Raw genomic sequence first — 10,629 nt, forward strand, 5'->3', positions numbered from 1 at the left:
CATTAATCCCCCCCTCCTAACCGGAAAGTTTTCTACCTGACACACTGCACTGAGCATGTGTGTTTATATACTACCAGGTGGGGAAAAACATGGCGACAGAAGGAGTTTTAGATGAGCGAGATAATGAGACTCGCTGTCATTTAGATTTCACAACAGTGTCGAACAAAATGTGGTAATTTGCAAAACATCCTCTAAAAATATTGCCGCAAAAGGTAGCAGTACCACAAATGTATTCCACCAGCTGAAAAGTCATCCATTGCAAAATGAAGCCTGTTTTAAACTCTGCATGTCAGCCTCTCCCCACACACCAAAGAAAACGTTAAATGAACCAGCTGTGACACCTGCGACTGTTCTTGGTCACTCGTTTTTAGTCACTGTCTAGGCTTAGGTTTCTGTAATTTGAGGTGATCACATTTTTTATTATAACCTTATAGGTTAGAAGCACAAAAGAGAACCTTTTTAATTTAACTGTTTTGTTTTGTCTCGTGAATTCTTGCTTGTTGTAAATTTTTGTTGCTATGATCTTTTGTTTGTTAAAGGTCTAGTGTTGACCACAGAGAGACTTACTGTGACAGTATTGTCATTTGTAAAAAAAAAAAAAAAAAACCCTCTGTGTGCAACTGATGGTTAAAACATGATATTGAGTGGTCGATTTGAATGAGTATACCAGTGCAATTTTAGGCACTATATGGTTGAAAATAACATTTGTTTTTGGAGGCTATTTAAACATAATGTGATATAGATCGTGATATAGCCAAAAACATTGTGATATTATGTTTTCCTCATATTGCCCAGCCCTGTTTCCAGTATACAACTGTAAATGATGCAAGGAAAGTCTGTATTTATCTGAGATACAAGAAGTTCCTCCCAAGCATTCTTTGGTCTCTTTTCTCTTCTTTTGCTAGCCTTGAAAATAACTTTTTTTAAACAGTATGAGTTTTTCTTCTTTTAAGTAATATGCTGAGTCAAAGACAAAGTGTGGTGGTCAGCACTTTCTCCTTACAGCAAGAAGATCCTAGGTTCAAGAACTCAACAGCGTGAGGGTTTAAGGCAGGATTTAGATGTACGTGTTGCCTCAACACTTGACAGGGGTTGTCTTTGTTAAAAGGACTATTATAAGCAACAACAAAAAATGTAGTGCAAGCTAACTGTGCTCTGATCACCAAACTAGCTGCTGGTTACAAACTTTATTCATATACAACAGACTGATTATTCATTGCAGTAATTGGCTGTTTCGTTTTGGGAGGAAATTCCACAAGCAGTTATGTTGCTCTCTGTGAATATTTTAATAACCTAAATCGATTAATTGAGATGTTGCTGCTTGAGTAGCTGAACTCTTCTCAAGTTTCAGTTCAAGCACTGCAGGCAAAGTGAAGCAATCCTATGATCACTCTTCACAAGGTCAATGACAGGCATGAGTGTTGAAACCTGAAACCAAGACTCGCCTGACACACATTTTCCATTTTCCAGCATGTGTTTTATTTTTGTTGTGATTCAATCCCAACAGCAGTAGAGACCTGCAGGTTCTCCTCTCTGACACACACACACACACACACACACACACACACACACACCTGTGATGTGATCAATTTTTGGGATAAAAAGCCAACACCTTTAATTTCAGTCCTTTCAATCACCTGCTCAGACTGTCAGGGCTCTGTGTGCGGGCAGGTGGAGATGTGGATCCAAGTGCAGGACTCTGAGACGGAGATATAACTGAAAACCACAGCTTTATTGCTGGCACCAACAAAACAGAAACCAAACATGAAAACACTAACTGGAACACACAGGCAGGATCTGAGGGTACGACGCGACACCGAGCATGGGAAAACACAGGGCTTATATACAAAGGGTAATAATGAGGGAATGGACAACAGGAGGGAGACACAGCTGGGAGAGATCAGGCCTGACGAGACAGGGGGAACAAAGCTGCACACACTAACATAAGACAAAGACTTTCACAATAAAACAGGAAACATGAATCATTACTCAAAACCCAAGCAAATCATAATTCAGAGAAAAACCAAACATAAGAACATAGTCTTAACAAGAATAACTGAAACATAGATTATAATAATAATCAACAAAGCACCAGAGAAACATAAAGAACAATCCATCATTCAAAAAATAAACCAAAACATAATAAACTCAAAATGCTGGGTCGAATTGCCCCAGAACCGTGACACAGACCGTTTAAATGTTAATGAAAACAAGCTTGTTAACTGCTTCCAGCAATGATTGTTTTCATTTTTTGACACATTAACACCAAAACTGGATTAAGATTAAGTTAAAACCAAAGCTGTCATAGTTCACAAGCTTTACGTCTGTTAAATTTTTCATGAACTTGCTGTAGCCTGACAGCAGCGGTCCTCTCTCAGTAGAGAGTCGCATCTCATAGTATGCGGGGGTAAGACTGAAATAAAACCTTGATTATTCTTTATATCTCCTGGGTTCTCCTTGGGTCCAAACATCATTGTCATCAGACAGTGAGCATGACAGTCTGTGCTGATTTCTGCTCATCTTCCTGTTTTTTTTTTTTTTATGGGCAGACAGTTCTGTAGAGATTTACCATTAGAATGCAAAAATTGCACATGTAGCCAAATGGTTGACTTCACCCTTATGATGTCTACAACCGTCCATGTTGCACAATGTAATCACTGCTTAAAGGGGGGCATCGATTTGCATGATTTGAGTCGTTAATATAGAATATAAATAAAATCTGTTACTCTGTATTATTATAGATTAAGTTGTCATATTTAAATGAAGTGGTATATAAAGTAATGAAAATTATTTAGTATAAGTATAGACGAACCAGTGAAACTATACAAAAGGAATAATTGATGGAACCATGAATTCGTCTCTTTACTGAAAAAGGAGATTGTTTCCTGAAGGAGAATGTTTGGCTGTCAGTTTGTGCCCTGAAACTCAAGGACACTTGAGTTATGCAGCAGGTCAATGATCCAAAACACACCAGCAAGTCTACCTCTGAATGGATCAAAGAATACAAAATCAAAGTTTTGGAGTGTCCTAATCAATGTATGGACCTAAATCAGATTGAGTTACTATTTGTTTCATTTAATTTTATTAAGTTAAATGAGATTTAACGCGGTTTGACAGGGTGAAACAATCTTAGTCACTAGTCCAAACAATGACAATAAAAGATCCATTGGTTATGACTTATTAGATTTGGAAAGGTGGGAGGACAAGAAATTGGGATCACTATCAGGAGACTGATCAAGGATTATAAAATTGGATTAAATAAAGACATTGCTTCACGGAGCCACTGAATGTGGTACAGGGCACTGTTTTCCAGAAGAAGAGTAGGTGTTGTGTTGCCAATAATAAGGTGAATTTATTAATAAAGAAAATAATAATAAGATGAATGGTAAGAACTCCAATTGACTAATCGATATATGAGAAAGATAATGTAAAACTTGACATTTATTGAAGCTATTGATTTTTAAGTATAAAAAATTGATAGACAGCTTTAGATAGGTGAATCCTGAAATTCTATAAAGAGAGGTGGGTGTGAATCGAGGTTTACATTCCAACACTTGTTCAGGCTAATTCCCAGCACTCTCTCCCATGCAGATTTAACATTGGATGGTGAGGAATAAACAGATGAAAGGAGTCTACCATATATCTGAGAGAGAAATTACTTTTGATGGGGATCGGAGCATAGGAGTTTTTCCCACAGGTGTTCGGGAGTTTAAAATGATTGGTGTTCACTTTGAAAAATCTAAAAACAAAATACACTAAAATGAAAAATAAATAATAAAGACATAAATACAGAAAACCCATAAATGACTATGTGTCCAAACTTCTCAACAAATAATGAAAACGGATTCAGATTTCTAGCTGTTGCTACTCAACTAATGATTTTGCTGTACAGTAAATAAAGAAATACAGCATGCTCTGCCGAAGGCTGGATTTCATTTTCCATTTAAATTCACACTCTTCAAAAACACTAACAAAGTTTCTTTTGTCTGTGCAGGAGGTCCGGCTCATTGATTATGAGAAGATGGTTGATGCTAATGGTTACCGGATTGTAGCATTTGGCCAGTGGGCTGGTGTCGCAGGTAAGAAAGGCTGCTGGGATTCCTAATCTTGTTAATTATTTCCCCGATTGTGTAGAAAGAGTTGCACTGTAGCAAACTTTGGGATCAGTGAAGATCAGTTCAGATCATGGACAGAAGTGAATCATTTGTAAAAACATGGCCTTTATCATTTGATCAGTCAGACCACTGTTGACACTGTTAACTCGGACTTGCAAGATCAAAATCTGTTATTCAGTATAAACTGTTACAAAATTTTATGTCATTACTGACATAAAAAAAATAATGAAAGTAGGACTCATAAGAAATCCCTCTGTCCAGCCATACTCTTCTTTCGTGTGCTCCCTTATTTTTAGACATGGATCCGTATGCTTGATTCAGCACATTTTTATGCCGGATCCCCTTCCTGATGCAACCCTTCTAGGAATTTATGCCTCCTCCTGGTCTTAAACCAAAGATCTTTTGCATGTTTGGAAAATGTGCTAGACACTACACTATTGACCCCATACATAAATACCCACAATTAGTTGGATCAAGAAGAGCTACTCCTGGCCCAGCGAAGTCAGAAAACAAAAGGCTTAAAGGGTTTAAGGGTGTTCTTTATGACAAACAGTAAATGGACTGGTTCTTGTAGAGTGCTTTTCTGTTGAGCACTCAAAGCGCTTTATACAGCTTACCTCATTCATCCGGTACCAAGATGGTGAGCTCAGGTTGTGTGAAAGAAAGCATGTTTATAGCATAAACAGCACCATTAAATCATTCACTGAGAAAAATGCTAGTGGGAATCCTTCATCAAAGGAGCTGATCAACAAATTCTAACGTGAATAAGAACAAAGTTTGTAGCTGCTCCATCCACCGCTGCAGTAAGCCTCAAGAAGTTGTATTAAAACATGCAGATGAACTGTTAACTTGATAGTACTGAGACCATGATTGATACCTGATATCATGTTTAAATTCTACAGCTTAATGAATTCTGACAGCAGCCGTACTTGTAGATACCTGCAGTAAGCAGACTGTAATATAAAATACTGTGTTAATTAGATCGCATTAATATTCAAAAATATACAAATAAAAGCTTTTCACAAGCCGATAAGAATGTACATGGGTCAGTAAAACTCTGGACACTGAATTATTATTAATCTTAATTAACATCTACACCATTATAACATGACGTAGGAGCTTCAAATCAATACCGTAGCAGAGTTTGTCAGAGGTCAAGTTGTCTGAAAATTTTCTGAATGCAATAACTCAGGAAGGATTTTCAAATTGATATCATAGATGAAAGTAGGAAAAGGCCAGTCACAAAACTCATTTTCTGCGGTTTCCTATGCTCATTTCCACGATCTTGTTCTTTTGGCCACTACCCAAAGCTTGGGACCAATCCATGTCCCCCTTTAAATATCAATTGTATTGAGAGTAGCTGTAAATAATTGTTTTCCTAATGGTTAAAATCCAGTGTTGGGGAGTAATGGAATACATGCAGTGGCGTTACTCATATTTTGTATATTAAATACGTAACTGTATTCCGTTACAGTTACCGTTTAAAAAGGTGGTATTTAGAATACAGTTACTTTGTTGAAATAAAGGGATTACACGGCGGTCTTTTCCTGTTTCATATGTTAGGCTATGCTCTCTCTATTTTTGGTAATTCCACGCCGGTGGAAACCCAAACAAAACACGCATTAAAAGGCTCTAATGCCTGTTTCTCAATCTCACGGCCCATGTCACCACTACTTGTGGCTCGCATAATGACATGAAAGAAATCTTTTTAAAAATTATTGTTCAAAAAATTATTTAATATGAAGGCAATAGGCTGAGTGTTACAGGCATAGCCCTAAAGAAAGTAGCCTCATGGGCAGTGTAGCCCAGTTGTAAGTAAGCTATTAAGACTCGACTGTACACTGTGTTCGTGTTTTCCTCCGAAACAATAAGTTCCGTTGGAGCAGCCTTTCAACGCCTCTCTCTGTCTCTCGCTAGCAAAGTTGACCCAGACAACAAAGTAAAGCTAGTTTTCGGTTACGAGCCCGACACGAACCCGACATATTAGCCAGAGGTCCCTTTACTACGGTTTGGAGCCGCGGGCCAGTTTTATATACGCACGGAATAGTTTTCTATACGAGATTACCTAATGTCCACCTACTGTAACTCATTTTATATTAAGATTTAAAAAACTAGTTAGTATTGGTATGGCGAGTAGCCTTCAGTAATAGTAATAAATCACACAGCAATAGGACATTCATGTAGTTGTAAAAAGCATGATAATATATTAAGTAATCCAAAGTATTTAGAATACGTTACTCTCACTGAGTAACGCAACGGAATACGTTACAAAATACATTTTGGGGCATGTATTCTGTAATCTGTTGTGGAATACATTTTAAAAATAACCTTCCCAACACTGTTAAAATCTTTATTTGTGAAAAAATGAATTCAGTCATTAATAGTTATGGTTAAACAAATGCTTGGCTTAACAAAATGCTGACTTTTAGTTAGCCTAGCTACAGTGCCTAAGAGAAACCTATGGTTGTTTTTATTCATCACTTCAGTCAGTGATGAATAACAAGACACCCTAGATTTACGGAGTGGCAACTATTTTTACAGGCCAAATAAAGATTCCTCCCCAATTTACGGGTTCTATTTTTTAAGTTTGAGAGTTATACCAGGGAGTAGGAATGGGAATTGATAAGAATTTAGCGAAGATATTACATTTGTGCAGTTGAATTGTATGCTGTGTGGTCAAATGTTTGTGCATGTTGGAGGTATTTCCCCTAATTGTTGTGCAGGCACTGGCAAAGAGCTGAAGTTGTGTTAGAAGCTTAATGCAGTTCGTTCTGTCCTGGATGCAGTTTGCACTTTACCATCATGCTCTCATCCTTTTATGGAATAAAAATAAATGTAATGTAGACTGTGTCATTATTTTCTATCAGTGATAGGCAAGCAGACAGTACAGTTGTGGCCAAATGGTTTGAGAATGACACAAATATTGCTTTTCACAAAGTTTGCTGCCTTAGTGTTTGTAGATCTTTTTGTCAGTTGTTCTGTGACGTATTGAAGTAGGAATTACAAGCACTGTTTACGTTTCAAAGGCTTTTATTGACAATTACATTAAGTTTATGCAAAGAGTCAATATTTGCAGTGTTGGCCCTTCATTTTCAAGCTTCTGGGCCAAATCCTGATTGATGGCAACCCATTCTTTCATAACCTGCTTGTTGAGGATTGACCACAAGTTCTCAATTGGATTAAGGTCTGGGGAGTTTCCTGGCCATGGATGCAAAATTTCAATGTTTTGTTCCCCGAGCCCCTTAGTTATTATCACTTCGGTCTTATGGCACGGTGCTCCATCAGGCTGGAAAGGGCATTGTTCATCACAAAACTGTTCTTGGATGGTTGGAAGAAGTTGCTGTCAGAGGATGTTTTGGTACCATTCTTTATTCATGGCTGTGTTTTTTGGCAAACTTTTGAGGGATCCCACTTCCTTGGTTGAAAAGCAGCACCCCACACGAATGGTCTCAGGATGCTTTACTGTTGGCTTGAGGCAGGACTGATGGTAGTCCTCGCCTTTTCTTATCTGGACAATCCTTTTTGCAGATGCCCCAAACAATAAGAAAGGGGCTTCATCAGAGAAAATGACTTTACCTGAGTCCTCAGCAGTCCACTCACTGTATTTCTTGCAGAATATCAGCCTGTCCCTGATATTTTTAGGGGGGACAAGTGGCTTATTTGCTGCCCTTCTTGACACCAGGCCATCCTCCAAGAGTTTTCAGCTCACTGAGTGTGCAGATGCACTCACAACTGCTTGCTGCCATTCCTGAGCAAGATCTGCACAGATGGCACCCCGATCCTGCAGCTGAATCATCTTTAGGAGACTGTCCTGGCCCTTGCTGGACTTTATAATTATGTTATCTGAACCTAAATCGGGACAAAAGATCTGAGAAATCAGATAGAAAAAGCTGTTTATTCTGGTTCTTGTAGATGATTTCCCTCCAAAACTATATACAACTAGCTGTAAGTCATGTAACTAGAAGACAATTAAGAACATAATTTTGGTTTTCTATGGTAGATGAGAGTTTGATGGTGTAAGGCAAGCTTTTACAAATACATACTGAGCCATTTTGAATGGCCTGTATTTTTATACAACATACAATAGTTAGTCTGTCATGGGAGCTTAAATGGCACAGAATTCTAAAAATCACCCTCTAACCTTAAATTAATAACCAGCTTTTTCTGTCTTATAAATATTTCTGTCATTTTAATCATTTATGATGACCACATTATAAATTACTATTTTGTGTGTTATTATTTCGTAAATTGTTCTTTTTGGAGTAAATGAATCTCTCTTTCTTTTCGTTCAGGAATGATTAACATTTTGCATGGATTGGGGCTGCGCTTCTTGGCTCTCGGACACCACACTCCGTTTATGGTAAGAGTGGACATTCTTTATCATTTCAAAAAAATGTTAAAAACAAAAAACAACTTTGTCCTTATAAAGAGTTCACATGTGATGTCCTTTTCTCCACATGATTCATATCCAGCACATTGGTATGGCTCATAACTATAGGAATGTAAGCCAGGCCATCCAAGCAGTCAGGGATTGTGGGTATGAAATTTCAATGGGGCTTATGCCCAAATCCATTGGACCCCTCACATTTTGCTTCACTGGAACAGGAAATGTCTCCAAGGTACAAAACCTTAGACACAACCAAACACTCAGTCAGAAAAAATACATTAAGGAGGATTTTGTGATGAATGTTTCATTTTATGCATCTTTTTTCTTTCTTGCAGGGAGCCCAAGACATCATCAACGAGCTTCCTGTTGAATATGTTGAACCTCACGAGTTGAAGGACGTCTCTGAAACAGGAGGTATGAAATATTTTGAGCATCATGCAATTTTCAGCTGTTGGAGTGACCGTGGTGGGTTGTAGCACTTTAAACACACAAGTTCTTTGGGGAAATGGTCTGTCTGATCTTGTTATTTGGAATGTGGAAAAACATGGATACCACAAAAAGCACAAGGACTTAAATTAAACATTGCTTACAGATTATAATACAAATGAAATGTGTTTAGAAAATAACAACATTTATAAATTTCTAGATTGATCAAAAAGTTCTTGCTATTAACCAAACTTTTACTATGTTCCTTTATTTTTTGCCTCTGTGAATAAATTGGAAAGTCATGAACCTAAAAAAACAAAATATCTGACAATTTATTTTAGGGCTGTGGGATATGACAAAATATACCAGATGATGATAATAAAACGTCTGTTCTATCCCTGTTTTTGTGGGGTTGTCAACTTTGAGATACTGAGATTCACTGACCCGTTCTGCCATCATGTGAGTCATTAGGATCACACGAGACAAGGTGAGAATTGGAGGTGAATCACTTGGAAAGTGATCTCAGGACTGTATTATAGGTGGCACCTGTTTGGTGTTGTAGGTCACTACCTCTATTCAGTGGATATCAATGTACTCATTTACTCTTCTCTGAAACCATCCATCTTCTCTGTCCAAAATGTGAATATTAGCATCATCAAAACAGTGTGTCCCCTCATTTAAGTGAAATTATAGCTGAATCTTGTCCTAAAGACCTGGATCTCTCTTGTGGCGCTACGTAACTTTGGAGTGGTTGTTTCGTCCCTCCTATGTGTTGGTCTGAGAACTGCTCATCATATAACATACACAACATTGTTTTCTTTTCTTTTTTTCCAGTGTTTTTCCATTTTGTTGTCTGAGGTTGTTGCTGGGTCTGAGATCTACTGGGGTGTTATGCTTGGTGAAGATTTTTCAAACAGAGCTATCACATCACAAGGGGCAGTAGTGTAGTTCTGCTGAGCAGTAACTCAAAGGGAGAAAATCCCATGAAACTCTGGGGCACCTCCCTCACTGTAAACGAAAGAGGGTCTAACTGGCAATCCTAATTGTGTTCATCCGCATAAATGACCTTGCGAATCATGGAGCTTAAAGTCTTATTCAGCCGTTGCACCACCCCATCAGTCTGAGGGTGGTAGAAGTTGGTCCGAACACATTTAAAGCCAGTAATTCGTACAGTCCTTGTAGTCTGTGAGACATGAATGATGTTCCCTGGTTAGTTGCAAGTTGGCAAGTCAAGTGATATTTATTTGCAGTGTTTTCCTTTGCTTTTATGAGAGCAGCTTTCCATCTACCTTTGTTGTTCCACACCACACACAACTCCACATCCCACCACAGTAAACCTCTCTAATTATTAGGATTCAAAGTCAGTTCACTGTATTATCATTAAAGATTAAGTCAAAATATTAGTAGAATCATTAATGTGACATTAAGATTAGATATATACTAATTTATGGCTAAAGCTAACTGCATTCCTACAACCTTTTATTATGCGATTGTGTTTGTTTGTTTTTATCACTATCATTAAGTTATATTCTGTAATTTAACTAGAGCAAACTGTATGTTTTCTTGCCAGATATGACCAAAGTGTATGCCACCGTCCTTAGCCGACACCACCACCTTGTAAGAAAGAGTGACGGCATCTATGACCCCATTGAGTACGAGATCCATCCAGAACTGTACACTTCCCACTTCAGGACCAGCGTG

The 10,629-nt window shown here is 38.0% G+C and overlaps 1 protein-coding gene across 1 annotated transcript in view; it reads left to right on the forward strand.

Annotated features, from left to right (window-relative positions):
• Positions 1 to 10,629, forward strand: part of aass (aminoadipate-semialdehyde synthase) — an 81,946-nt gene that overhangs the window by 10,738 nt on the left and 60,579 nt on the right. Inside the window, exons 4-8 of the mRNA XM_085169038.1 lie at positions 3,995 to 4,079; positions 8,408 to 8,475; positions 8,588 to 8,734; positions 8,838 to 8,916; positions 10,499 to 10,626. Coding sequence (XP_085025164.1) covers positions 3,995 to 4,079; positions 8,408 to 8,475; positions 8,588 to 8,734; positions 8,838 to 8,916; positions 10,499 to 10,626 — 507 coding nt within the window. The remainder of the gene's footprint in view (positions 1 to 3,994; positions 4,080 to 8,407; positions 8,476 to 8,587; positions 8,735 to 8,837; positions 8,917 to 10,498; positions 10,627 to 10,629) is intronic.

This window comes from Neolamprologus multifasciatus, chromosome 7 (genome assembly GCF_963576455.1).
Source record: "Neolamprologus multifasciatus chromosome 7, fNeoMul1.2, whole genome shotgun sequence".
Lineage (NCBI taxonomy): Eukaryota > Metazoa > Chordata > Actinopteri > Cichliformes > Cichlidae > Neolamprologus > Neolamprologus multifasciatus.